Source organism: Chanodichthys erythropterus, chromosome 10 (genome assembly GCF_024489055.1).
Source record: "Chanodichthys erythropterus isolate Z2021 chromosome 10, ASM2448905v1, whole genome shotgun sequence".
NCBI classification, from domain to species: domain Eukaryota; kingdom Metazoa; phylum Chordata; class Actinopteri; order Cypriniformes; family Xenocyprididae; genus Chanodichthys; species Chanodichthys erythropterus.
Genome location: NC_090230.1, coordinates 52,544,687 through 52,558,539, shown reverse-complemented (window position 1 = coordinate 52,558,539; position 13,853 = coordinate 52,544,687). Strand labels below are relative to the sequence as shown.

General features: G+C 33.9%; 2 protein-coding genes across 3 annotated transcripts in view; one reads left to right on the top strand and one right to left on the bottom strand.

Moving 5' to 3' along the window:
* The window catches only part of ggcx (gamma-glutamyl carboxylase), a 10,125-nt gene extending 6,740 nt beyond the window's left edge, over positions 1-3,385 (bottom strand). Inside the window, exons 1-3 of one of the 2 annotated variants that reach the window (XM_067398140.1) lie at positions 3,174-3,385; positions 568-774; positions 327-485 (exon numbers count right to left, since the gene is read on the bottom strand). In XM_067398140.1, coding sequence (XP_067254241.1) covers positions 327-485; positions 568-774; positions 3,174-3,204 — 397 coding nt within the window. In that variant the 5' untranslated portion in view covers positions 3,205-3,385. Of the gene's footprint in view, positions 1-326; positions 486-567; positions 778-3,173 lie in introns of both variants that reach the window. The other variant, XM_067398139.1, reaches the window with a different exon arrangement.
* Positions 3,386-4,309: 924 nt separating this feature from the next.
* Positions 4,310-13,644, top strand: gmcl1 (germ cell-less, spermatogenesis associated). Its single transcript, XM_067395633.1, has 15 exons — positions 4,310-4,513; positions 4,979-5,165; positions 7,612-7,735; positions 7,829-7,925; positions 8,042-8,139; positions 9,283-9,395; positions 9,482-9,547; positions 9,639-9,723; positions 11,104-11,194; positions 11,266-11,406; positions 11,569-11,638; positions 11,721-11,796; positions 11,888-12,033; positions 12,613-12,700; positions 12,780-13,644. The coding sequence occupies exons 2-15, from the start codon at positions 4,990-4,992 to the stop codon at positions 12,921-12,923; spliced, it is 1,515 nt and encodes a 504-aa protein (XP_067251734.1). The 5' UTR covers positions 4,310-4,513; positions 4,979-4,989; the 3' UTR covers positions 12,924-13,644.
* The last annotated feature ends 209 nt before the right edge of the window (positions 13,645-13,853 follow it).

Below are 13,853 nucleotides of genomic sequence, written 5' to 3'. Positions count from 1 at the left end.
AAAATATTTATATTAATTAATAATAAAATGTATTTTAATAATTAATTAATAATATGAATAATTGTATACATTTTAATAATGTAATGTTTTTATTTTACAATTTATATATTTATATTTAATATTTATAAAATTCATATTTTAAAATAATTAATATAAGTCAATATTTATATATTGCGTTATTGTTTTGAAATGATACATTTTATAGCAGGTTGGTTTAGTTCAAAGTCAAAAACTCTTTACTAAGGAATTTTTAGAAATGCCTATGATGAAAATGAAAGGTGAAAATAATTCCAGAAGCACTGTTTGCAGTTTTTCGAGAAACTCACCAAGGAACATAACAAAATACACAAAGAACATCCAGTCCATGGGAAGGGGCTTCAGGAAGTTGAAGAGGGGGAAGCGGCACACCGGTGCGCCGTCTAAATACTTGTAGTCCAGATGGCTCAGGCCTCGCTCCTGGGTGATGTCTAGTGCCATCAGCATACCTGAGAAAATACAGCACACATCAACACCTGAACCATAATTCGGAATTATGGATGTTGTAAAATCACATAAATAAGGACTCACCAAATAAGAAACGGAAAATGCCCAATGAGGCCGGATCAGTGGGGCGATTGAGGAGACACACCAGCCGATGCCATGAGGACACATCTTCTTTCTCAAAGCCAAAGAGACGCTTCATGGTGCTGGTCTGCTCTGATGGGGGCAAGGTTGCCTGTTTGTTCTCCTTACTGTTCTTTTTCTTTGCAATGGACGGTTCAATGTATGGAGCACCTGCTGACAGGGATGGGCAGTACTTATGATACATGTATTTCAAATACAAAATAGTATTTTGTAATTTGTGTTTGATAGGGTTGATGAAAATGGCTTTGTATTTTGTATCAAAATACTTTAGTGTTTTGTATTTTTGTAGTTTTAAAATACTGTAAGATACTTTGTAAGAAGTCTACATGAACAATCATAAAAATGCAACCTCTGATTGGTGCTTACTCAGTGACCAGACTTGTTGAGAACAGAACACAAGTTTTGGTGTTCATTTTGGTAGCCTAGGCTAAATAGTTTACCAATTTACATAATGTTCTTGAAAACTATTATATTGAGCAGAAGCCCCCTATATTTATGATTAACAATCAAATTATGAATTGGTTAAAAACTAGTTGCTACGAATACAGGTGCCATCAATTGTCTTCTTATGAATGACTCGTTTGTCACTGAGTCAGTGTTGCTGATGCAAAGTAGGCCCTTAGTTGCCAAACATCAAGTAACTAAATTAATACAATTATATGTCATTCGCAAACTGTTAAAAATTAAACCGTTGGTTACTTTAAAACTAACCTTCATCTGGGAGATCACAGGGATATGTGAATATTTGATCTGTTAAAGCCACAATGTGTAAATTTTCGCTGCTAGAGGTCGCTTATTCAGTCGCTTATCCTTGATTTTGTGGAATCATGGGAGGTGTTGTCTTCACGTCTACAGCCGGTGGAAAAGAATCGGGACGGGACTCGGGCAGAAATCATGTACATGGATGAGATTATTAACGTTACTGTAGTATGACGCAGAGCAGGGTGAGTGATGTTGGAGCTGAACGAGACCACTGAAGAGACTGCTAATGAGAGATGAGCGCGACATGTCTCAAGAGCTGTGGAACTTTTCACCACAGTGACCGCTTCCACTTTTTTTGGTCTAGCATATGTGGGGTAATGCGGTGCTGTTTATCATATTAGATACATTCGTGTGTTGAAAGTTGCTATAATGCTACTCTGTGTGTTTCGCTTATCAGCTGCTATGAGACACTTGTTGCACACTGCAGTAAGCTAGATCGATATTAGTCATGGTAAAACATGGTACTCGCCGTAAATCAAGAAAACGAGATTTAAACAAGAAGCTATATAACATGAAGAATATAATTCGTCTTTGGTGTTTCCATGGTTTCTACAAAATAAAAACGGAAATTGAGGATAACACGGGTATGATGTCATTGATAGGCGACACATGGACACGACCCGTGTCCTGGTTAAAATTGCATATTTCTATGGATTTAAACATTCTTGGAAACATTTGGGATAATGTAAGTACACAAGTCAACAAAATATATAATATTGTTCTAGCGTTTTTTTGATATTTTAATCCAAATCCTACTGTACATATTGTGCTGTTAACTGGTTGCATATGTCAGATTTATTGCATGACTCAGGCAGTTGCTATCAAACATTATTTACTCAATCAACTGAGTCAGTGTAATGGTGAAGGGATGGATCAAATAGGCCAACTGATGGAAGGTTTGTGAAGAAATTTCATGCTCCCTTTTAAAAGTATTTTTTAGTATTTTTAAAATACAAAAATACAGTAGTTTAATTTGATACATGGTGTGGCTGCTGTATTTTGTAGTTTATTTTGATACACTTAAAATTAAGTTATTTGGTATTTTATTTTAAAATACATTTTTATGTATTTCTTTCAACCCTGCCTGCTGAAGTGACAAAAAGAATCTCATTACTATCTCAGTTGTTTCTCATAGTCAGCAATGAGATAAAACTGAGAGTGAATTGAGATTTATCACAAGTCTCCAGTATCTCAGTTTTTCTCCTGAGAAAAACAAAACATTATTATCCTGATGCACATCAACCCTAGAGTTTCAGAAGAGATCTCAAAAATGTCTCAAAGATGCCAGTTTATCAAAGTTTTCAGTGACAAGTCTGAGTTGTCATTACGATTTCTGCATGAACGCAAATATTTCTTGTTGATTTTAGATCAAAATAATCTGAGATATGCTGTCCATATTAATTTTACGGCTTTATACGCAAATATTTACATCAGTATTTACGTTTCACTGAAAGAATTTTAGGAGAAAAATCAGAGACAAAGTTACCTGAATAAAACTAAATTGAGAACTCATAAGATACGAATAAGTAATATCTGAGAAATACAATTTCTTATTAGTACACTAGTAGTATACTATACTACAAAACAATACTTGTATTGTTTTCGACTCAACCTAGATAAATTAAATTAACTCTACATTTTCACACTATTAATACACTTTTTTTTAATCAGATACACCTTAAATAATCAGATGCATAGTAAAGCTAATGTTATGCAAAGTTATTTGGTAGTGTTATATCGACATCCATCTCTTTATGCCACTTTTACTGTAGTAAAACAGTATTTACCTGCTGTCGCGTCACTCGCCCCTGGCTCCATGTTGCAGGTTATGAAACCAGTCCGTGCTAAACGTTACAAAAGGTTTGTCAGTCTTAAACCGACAGAAATTCTTTCACATCCGATACATAGGTAGACTACACCACTTCAAAGTGAGGTACGTGTCAAACAGACACACAGCACCCTCAAAGGTTGGCTATCCGCAGAAAGGTAGGCGACTGGGTCGATATCTGGACGCTCATTGGCTGGTTCCGTCCTAAGCCCCGCCCATCAAAGGGGGGAACTGGAAACGAGCAGCGCCTCTAGTGGTCTGAGCACGGCTGTGGTTTTTCGGTGTTTTTTCCCCCCCCATTTCTATTTCAGAGTGAATGAAAATATCTTAGATGAAAACCAAAGCCATTCTTGTTATGCAGTAAACGTTAATGTCCCAGCATATGTCTTAAAATATAGAGACACAACTCACAGTTTTAAACATAAGGTTTTACAAGGTTTAATTTATTGGCATTACAGTATTAACATGAACTAAGAATGAACAATACTTTTACAGCATGATTGTTGATGTTAATTTTTTTACTAATTTACTAATACATTTTTGAAATCAAATTTGTGTATCTTTAATTAAAATTAATAAATATTAATAAATGTTGTAAAAAAAATATGTTATTTCACGTTATTGGATACATTAATAATGTTAACAAATGAGACATTGCGTAAAGTGTATTTATTATGTAAATATAGTGTATTATTTGAAAAGTGTTACAAATAATTGAATTAATTTATATAAATATTTAATTTAATATTTTTTGTTTTATGGTTATTGCAAATTTGTAATACAAGGCAGAGAGACAACCAGATACGCTCTGAGAAGAACTACATAATGAGACAAAGATAAACAATATGTAAAAGGAGCAAAACAACATAACATAGAATTACACTAAACAAGACTGCAGTAAAATAATACAGGTTTTGTAACGCAAAAGAGCATAGTCTTTCTTTTCATATTCTTAAAGAATTAAACTTTTTCACAACATCAAAAACGGAGTTCTTTTTCAGTCTGCAAAAAGTAAAAAAGAAAAGATTGTTGCAGCTCCGCTACAGCAGGCGGCAGCAGCACCCGAAGATCATCACAGACAACCGTGACGTGGAGGAGAGACTCATACCTCTGTTTGTTATTTGTCAGTTTGCTTTGGTTTCAAACTGCTGATTTATTATACATTTAACAGCCGATTTTGAAGTGCAGTCATTAACCGCCATAATATGCGTTCATTATACGCCTAATGATGCATTTGCACAGCGCTTGATGTGCAGAATCCAGGGTGTGTCCGGTGTTTTGAGAGGCAAGACGCGTGTGGTGAGTGTTTACAAGAGGCGAGATTTGTGGTGTTTTTTGTTTTGTTTTTTTTTTACATACAAACGACTTTAATGTACAGCTTATGGAAAAGTAATAAGTTCATAATGTTGAAATAATATAATGGTCATACTGACGCGTAACGTCAATGTTTCTGTACTAAACCAACAGACTGAAGCTTCAAATGAGCAGAATGAAACCATTACAGAATTAAATAACATTAATTTAGGCAAAATAACTTTAGATATTGCGAATTAAGTCAATTAAGCAGTGGAAAGTGATCTCACTCACCACCTGTCACCTGACTTCACTCCCTGACACCCATACAGTGTTTAAATTGAGTTATTTTTAGACTTTCTGCAGGTGCTACCCAAGTTGAAATGCATTGGTTGTACAGTTGTCATGCCACATAAGTGGTGCTGTTAACCAGTTTAGTAACATGACTAAATGAGTAATGTTTTTTTGTAGGCTGAATAATCATGGGTTCACTCGGGAGCCGCTTTCAGTCGTCGCCCCGGGGCCCAGAGGAGGCTGTGGAGAGGCAGTGTGCTGGAACCAGACACAGCTGTGAGTGCAGGAAGAGGAAACGCAGCTCACGGTGTGAGTGTGACAGCGAGCCGGACGAAGAGGACAGCCAGCTGGACACTCCACGCAGGTCAGAAAACATGCACTGCTGCTTAATAGTTTGGTGTCATAGAAAGTTTGTGCTTTTGAAAGAAGTCTCTTAAGCTCACCAAGACTGCATTTATTTGATCAAAATTACAGTAACAAACAGTGCAATATTATTACAATTTACAATGACTTTTGTGTTTGTATATGTTTTAAAATGCCATTTATTCCTGTGATGGCAAAGCTGAATTTTCAGCATCGTTACTCCAGTCTTCAATAGCCGTTTCTAAACACTTATTTTTTATCAAATTTTGGGTTATCGCATAAAAAGGCACTGGATGGAAACAGCAAGATGCTCATAAATTCTAAAAATGTGCATAAAAACGTATGCACTCGATTGAGGAGGGTAATGTTTTAATCCGAGAAGAAGACATGTGCATAAACTACAATGGAAACTGAATGAATCCCTTGATGCTGTCGTGGAAATTCTCAGTACAAATCTGACTTCACCACTGACAATTCAAACAACCTCTGGTTGTCAATATAATATATATAATACTCAGTAATACTACAGTATCGAGGTAATTCCCTTCTCGAATACTTCTAATACATTTCCAATACTTCGAGGTAATTCCCTTCCCAAAGTAAGGTGATGGCGTCCCGTCAAGAAGCTACTATCACTACCTCAATCACACATGAGCGCACAGGTCTGTAGCATCTATACACTCTCACCGTCCTTCTCAGGTGTACGCTGGTCCGACAGAGGATCATTAATACTAACTCTGAGTATTACAGCCTCACCCCGAGGGCGACTCTATAGTCTTCCAACACTATCACTGTCTCTGCTGTGGTCTTTTGAGCGTAGAAACTTAGTACTTCTATAGAAACTAGTACTTCTATTCCTTAGCTGCGCAGCATATACCTGACACGACTTCCAAGTTGCTCTTTGTAGAAATGAAGTTTTATTCACGGCCGGGAGTTGACTAGTCACAACAACAGAGTGAGTATCAATGAATAGAAAGACACATGCACATTTAAGTCTTACAGTTGAGTAAAAATCAATGTCTTCATCACTGTGATTTGTTCTGGTGATTGGTTTGTAATGATCTAAGCTAATCAGGTGACTGGTCTTTGACCTGAGCATCCTTAGTCTGCATTTTCTGTACATTTCATGTTGACATAAAATATTTCCATCACAATGCACAACAAAAAGTGGTTCGACCACATATCGCCCATTCTTATTTCACTAAACTGTGCAGAGATTTGAAAACAAAAGTTACAATTTTAAAAATAATTCTGAATTTGACTGGTAACCAATCAAGCCCCATCATATCTCTCCGAGGCAATCTCTACTTATAAACCAAATAGGTCCCTAAGATCTAGTAATCTTGGTCTCCTCTCTGTTCCTGGATCTAGGTTCCTTTGCAGAGGTGATCGAGCTTTCGCTGTTGCTGGTTATAGTCTATGGAACATTTACCAGCTTCTATTAGAGCTGCGCCCTCTTTGCCTGTATTTAAATGCCGGCTTAAAAATCATCTTCTGTCAATAGCTTTTATCTAGCCATGTAAATTGTATTGTTATGCTGTGTTTCGATGTTTGTTGTCTCTTATTCGTTTTATTCTACCTGTATTGTACAGCACTTTGGATCAACTGGTAGTTTTGTGAAAGTGCTTTATAAGTAAAGAAAGAAATAAAGAAAGAATGTGACTTTGCCTTAGCAGAGGATGTGATTGGATAACTAGGCTAACCAGCAAACTAATTGCACTGTATCCCAGATATTGGTTTGGTCATTCTGAAATTCTGTCATCAAAATAATGTTTTGGTATAATGACCTCCCAGAACTCTGACATGATTGTATTCACAAACACCAGGTATCCACCTGTGAATGCAAGAAAACATGAGTGTGTTTGTGTTTCTTCTGTCTGCAAGTACTTTATGATGTATGAAAAAAGAGCCACTGTGTCTTCAATGATTGCAGCATTTTTATTACAGATATTTTGCACCATTTTCCCAGGAAGTGATGGTTGTGTTCTCTTGAACACATGGGCTTGAAATGCTGCTTTATTTCCGTTTTTTTTTATGTGATATTCTAACTTTGGATGGAAACGAAACTAGTGTCACATGATCCTTCATAAATAATTCTAATATGCTGATTGTCTGCTCGAGAAACATTTCTTATTATCATCACTGTTAAAAACAGTTGTGCTGATTATTATTTTTGTGGAAATCATTTCTTTGATGTATATAAGTTAAAAAGAACAGCATTTATTTTAAATTTAAATCTAGTTCTAAATGTCTTTACTGTCACTTTTGATCAATTTAATGCATCCTTACTGAGTAAAAGTGTTCATTTCTTTCTTTTAAAAAAATAAATGTGACCGTTGATACCTGAATTGTCACATTAATATAATTAATTAGTGTTATTTGATTTATATTTAATATTTGTTTAATGTTTGTTTGTTTTTTGTCTGCATTTTTCTTTCTGCGGACAGGAAGAAGTTGAAAAGCACCTCAAAGTACATCTACCAGACACTATTCCTGAATGGAGAAAACAGTGACATCCAAATCCGCGCCCTGGGGCAGGAGTGGAACCTTCATAAAATTTACCTGTGTCAGGTTGGTCCAGTTGTTCAGTTCTCCTAATAACAGAGTACTTAGACAGCTTTGATTTAAACATTTTCCCCCTCTCATTTTCCTGTTTGGAAACAGTCTGGCTATTTCTCCAGCATGTTCAGTGGATCCTGGAAGGAGTCTAACATGATGGTTATTGAGCTTGAGATCCCAGACCAGAATATTGACACTGAGGGTGAGGATTCTGAGAATGTGTTTTTAACACCACCTTGATGCAATGAACAAATTTAAGTAGTTGTCTTCGTATTGTGATCAATACGACCCTGACCCAGTGTTTTTCTCCATCTGTAGCCCTGCAAGTGGTGTTCGGGTCACTCTACAGGGATGACGTATTGATCAAACCAAGTCGGGTTGTTAATATTCTCGCTGCTGCTTGTATGCTCCAGCTGGTTAGTATGTCTACCATCTGATCCATAAAGACGTGAGGTTTCTCTGTAATGCAGCTGCAGCCTGTCACTTCAGCCCTATCTTGCATTTTGATCATGACCACACATTTTTATTTATTGCAAACATTTGCTTTGCAAAAATGTGGTTGTGAATTCTGCTTGTCAGCTTGTTAGCTGCATTAAAATTATTTAATCCATAAGGTAGATGAAATTGCAAGAATAACGTTTGATAGTCAAAGTGTCATATCTGTATGAATGGGTTGAACATTACAAATTTGTATTTTTTGTCATTTATGCTTTTATTTTTCAGAAAAAGTGTTAATGAATTTATCTCAAAGTTCCAGTTTGATTATAATAACTGTATAATTTCTAGGTATTATTAAGCTACCCTTCAAAAGTTTGGTCTCAATGTTTTTTTTTTTTTTTTAAGAAATTAATACATTTTACCAAGTAAGGATTCATTAAATTGATCAAAAGTGAAAGTAAATACATTTATAATGTTATAAAATGTTTTCAATTCATCAAAGAATCTTGAAAAAAATATCAGTTTCCACAAAAATATTAAGAACTGTTTGAAATAATAATAATAATAATAATAATATCATTCATGTGACACTGAAGACTGGAGTAATGATGCTGAAAATTCAGCTTTGATCACAGGAATAAATTACATTTTACAATATATTCATATAGAAAACAGTAATAATATTGTATTCATATTTTGCAATATTACTGTTTTTACTGTATTTTTGTTCAAATAAATGCAGCCTTGGTGAGCATGATAGACTTCTTTTAAAAACATCAAAAAACCTTACAGACCTTTTTTTTTGTTAACAACTTGTGTGAAAAATGTATAAAAGTAAATCATTTTATATTTTTAGTATAATATAATTCTTGTGTTTTTTACAAGTGCTGATCGGTAAAGTAGAAATATGAACTACTGGCATGACAAGACAAGCAGAAAAAATCCTCACTGCTGCAAAAAGTAACAAATACAAGCCAATCAGAATCACTCACCTAGCAACACCTTAGCAACCATAGAGCAACACCCCTATAGCCACCCACTACACTTTTAACATCCGTAATCACTGGTGCAGGTTGTCTTTCTAGTGTCATCCTTAATAACATGCTTTTTGTCTTTCCCAGGATGGATTAATCCAGCAGTGTGGAGAAACCATGAAGGAGAACGTGAATGTGAAGACTGTGTGCAGCTATTATAACTCGGCCACCATGTACGGCTTGGACTCCGTCATGAAGAAGTCAGTAGTCTTGTTTGATTTCCTTCGTTATTCCCTAACATGCTTGCGATATAATGAGCTGGTTGCATGTTCTCTATGCATTGCAGATGTTTAGAGTGGCTCCTCAATAACCTCATGACGCATCAGAATGTGGACCTAATGAAGGAGCTCGGGTACAGTCTTACTACATGCATCTTTGTCTGACCTCATTTGATGGTTTAGTTCTTATAAATGTTTGGTTTCATTTAATGTGTGTGTGTGTAGGGTGGAAATTATGGAACAGCTTATTCAGTCCTCTGATCTGTTCGTAATGCAAGTGGAGATGGATGTCTACACAGCACTGAAAAAAGTAGGTGATAATATTTTCCCCAAAAAACATTTTGTATATGATCAACATGTCTTTTGCCCCCTGGTGGTTTAAGCATAGAAGGAAATCTAAATTATTAAAATATCTGCACATCTTGTTGGAATTTTGATGATTTTGAGAAATAATAACTAAAGAACAACAATATAAAGAAAAAAAATATTGTTAATTATATTTCCAAAAATGTGGAAGTGGATTTAAGTAACTTGTGCTTTCTTAAAATTTCATACATTAATTATAGTACATTTGAGTATCAAATATGATGCAACACATATATTTTACATTACATAATTATAATCATTTTAATTAAATGAATAAAACATTTAAATATACTTTTAACAGATATAATATAATAAAATATAATTTTTAAAAAATATATTATAAAATAAAAGACCACCTGTCATAATAAAGAGAAAACACAAATATTTTAGAAATCTGATATATAATGTCATTACTGACATATTAGTATATATGCAAATAACAAACTCAAACTAAATAGTCTTTATTCACACACAATATCCAAAAAATGTATATATATATTTTTATTTTGTATAGCCTCCTTTGGCCTTGAATAACAGCTTGTATTCTTGTTGGCATTGTTTTTAAGTACTTTTCCACAGTCTTTGCTGTTATTGACTTCCAAATAGTTTCTAGTTGTTCCCAAAGACTTGCTTTTGATTCAACTTTTGTAAAATCCCACCAATAATTATATTTTAGCATTACTGTGACTAAAGAGCTTACACATATTTGTGTGGATTAACCATTACTGAAACATAAAAATTATTTTGGTAATTACCAATACTGTTAGTAGAACAAGAACATTGTTATAGTGAAAATAAGTGAGATTTTAATAATGACAGAACAAGTTGCATATACATATATATTCACATATAATGTTTATTATTAATATTATATATTAATAATATTATATATGTAAAATATATTTATGCATTATAATCATTAGAAATGTATGTATTATATATTATTATCAAGTCTTCAGTGTTCAGCATTGATATTTAGAAATGTTTCTTGAGCAGCAAATCAGCATATTAGAATGATTTCTGAAGGATCATGTGACACTGAAGACTGGAGTAATGATGCTGAAAATTCGGCTTTGCATTACAGGAATAAATATTATATTTTAACATATTCAAATAGAAAACAGTTATTTTACATTGTAAATCACAATATTACTGTTTTTGCTGTATTTTTGATCAGATAAATGCAGCCTTGGTGAGCAGAAGAGACTTTTTTCAAAAACATGGGGGGAAAAATTGTAATTTTCCAAACTTTTGCAGTGTTTTTAGTGGTACACTGAAATTACATAACATTTACACTCTATTTTTTTATTTTACTCTTTTTCAGTGGATGTTCTTGCAGCTTAATCCATCCTGGGATGGTCCTATCAAACAACTTCTGGTAGATGCAGATGCCTGGCTGTGTAAACGAAGAAGTGGTACGTTCCACGCATACAAATGCTTATACGCATTAATATAATCTTTTTCTAACTGCCACAATCGTACACAGAGGCTGGAGAAGAGGAGCCCTTTCTGAACACAGATGACGGGATGCCCTTCGTCCCCGTTTTCAGACTCATCCGCTTGCAGTACATCATTAATGACCTGGCTTCTGCCCGCATGCTGGAACGGGACAACATCCTACCGCCCGGTGAGTTTCATGGTGCACTTTTGACTTCAAGAAATTGCATGAATCCAGTCAGATTAAAGATTTTTGTCCTGAAACGACATCATATTGTCCTTTGTTATCTAAGGCTGATATTAGTGGGGCTGGGGTGAATATTAACCCAACTTCCTCTTGTGTTTTTATCAGAGTGGCTGAGCACAGTGTACAAACAGCAGTGGTTTGCCATGCTGAGGACAGAACATGATAATGATAACGGGTGAGAGAACGCCCCAACACCTGCACTGCTGCACATTAAACATGTGGTTTGAATTGCAAATGAGTGTATCTGACTGTTACAGACCACAAGAGGCCAATAAAGAGGAGTTTGAGCTCAACAGCATGCGCTGTGGACGAAAACTGACCAAAGATGGAGATGTGAGTTGAACACTTGCTATACAATATATTGCATCTTTTACTGTATGTTTTTGTTTTGAATGAAATGTATGTATTTTTGTTATCTCTCCAGTACTGTTGGCGATGGACGGGGTTCAATTATGGCTTTGACCTGCTGGTGACTTACACGAATCGCTTCATAATCTTTAAGAGAAACACCCTCAGTCAGCCATGTGGGGGCGCTGTCAGCTTACAGCCACGACGCCACCTTGCGTACCGGTGAGCTGTTACACATCTGTTTATTTCTCAAATTATATATGAAGGAATGAATAGTATAATATAACAATTTCTTAAATATCTTCCTACAGACTGTCTTATCTACAAATAATAATAATAATAATAATTGTTTTCTTGTACACATACTGTATATATTTATAAAACTATAAAACTAAAATTGATATAAAATGTTATTAACAGTGAATATATGTATATAATTTGAATAATATGTTAAGTAGATTATTTAATAACTTCAATTATTTTATAATTAATTATGAAATAATTTAATAATTTATTATTATTAAATGGATTATATATTAAATAATGAAACATATTACATTTATTTTTTAAATCATTGTTTTTTATTTAGTATTTAGCAAGGTGGAATTCTATATTTTTTTAGAATATTATATAATTAATAATTTCAGTTACTTTTATAAATAATTCTTATTGAAAAAATATTTAATTTAATGTTTAAATAAGCTATAATTTAAATAATTAAAAACATTTTAATTTAGCAATTAATTAACATTTAATTTTTGATCATTATTATTTTACTTATGTTTTATTTATTTTGTTCAGATTGCGCCTTGCTTCCTTTGATGGCAGTGGAAAAGTGGTTTGCAGCCGGTCAACTGGCTACCAGCTTGTTACCCTTGAAAAGGACCAGGTATTCTGTCATAATAATATAAAATAATTTTATTTCCAGTTACTTGACCGAAGTACTTCATTGTGTATTACATTCACAGGAATATGTGGTGATGAATCTGGATAGCCGGCTCTTGTCTTTTCCTCTGTATGTGTGCTGTAACTTCCTCTACACTTCTCCGTCCAGTGAGAGGAGAGGCGACACACCAGAGCCAGAGAGCAGCATCGCCCGTAGTGGGTCGTGACCCAACACTGCATAAACCAGTCCAGCCTTCAACCGAGCCTCCTTTTTATTATTTATGTTCTGTTAGCTTCATGTATATTATTTCATTCATTTTATTTGTAACCTTGATTTGTAAATAGTCAGGTGCCTTTTAAATAATTTGCTATATATATATATCAGTAGCAGAGCTAAGAGTAAGTGCTCTTGGTTTTGTACTTCACTTTCTTTCTGCCTGTTTGATTCTGTTTGGAAGTTGTCTTATTTAAACATTTCTCATTGCTCTTGTTAGGTTGTTAATTGGTCAGGCATTCCCACATTTTTTTTTACAAAAAAATATTAGAAAAAAAAAAGACTGAATATCGGTTTTGTACTGTTACAGTCGTTTGAAATTGGTGCTAACGTGATACATGTTGTTGTTTTTTGTCAATGCATGCTGATGTTGGAACAGTGAAGGTTAAACAGGCATGTGTTGGTTTACCAACAGGGCATTTGAAGTGACTTCCACAAGTGTCCAATTTTTATACACAATGTGTTTTTGGTTAAATGTAAATATTGTTGGACCAAAGCATTATATGATAGAAAACCTTACCAGATATACATTAAAACAGCAGTGACAGAAGAAATTGTTCATGTTTTATGCAGTGTAAAAAACATCTCATTGAACCTGGATTATTTTCAGATGATTTTAATAATGATATACTTAATTTAGAACAACTAATACTACCAAGATGTGTATTATTCATTCATATATATTTTTATAGCTATATTTTAATATAAATGTATATACTTTATTTAAATACTTGTTATATAAAATATAAATGGTTTTTATTTAATAAAATATTTAATATTTAGAACAATTAATGCTACCAAGATATGTATTAATCATATTATAATTAAAAACATTTTTATTACATTTTTATTATAATGTAAAAAAAAATGTATTAGAGTATAT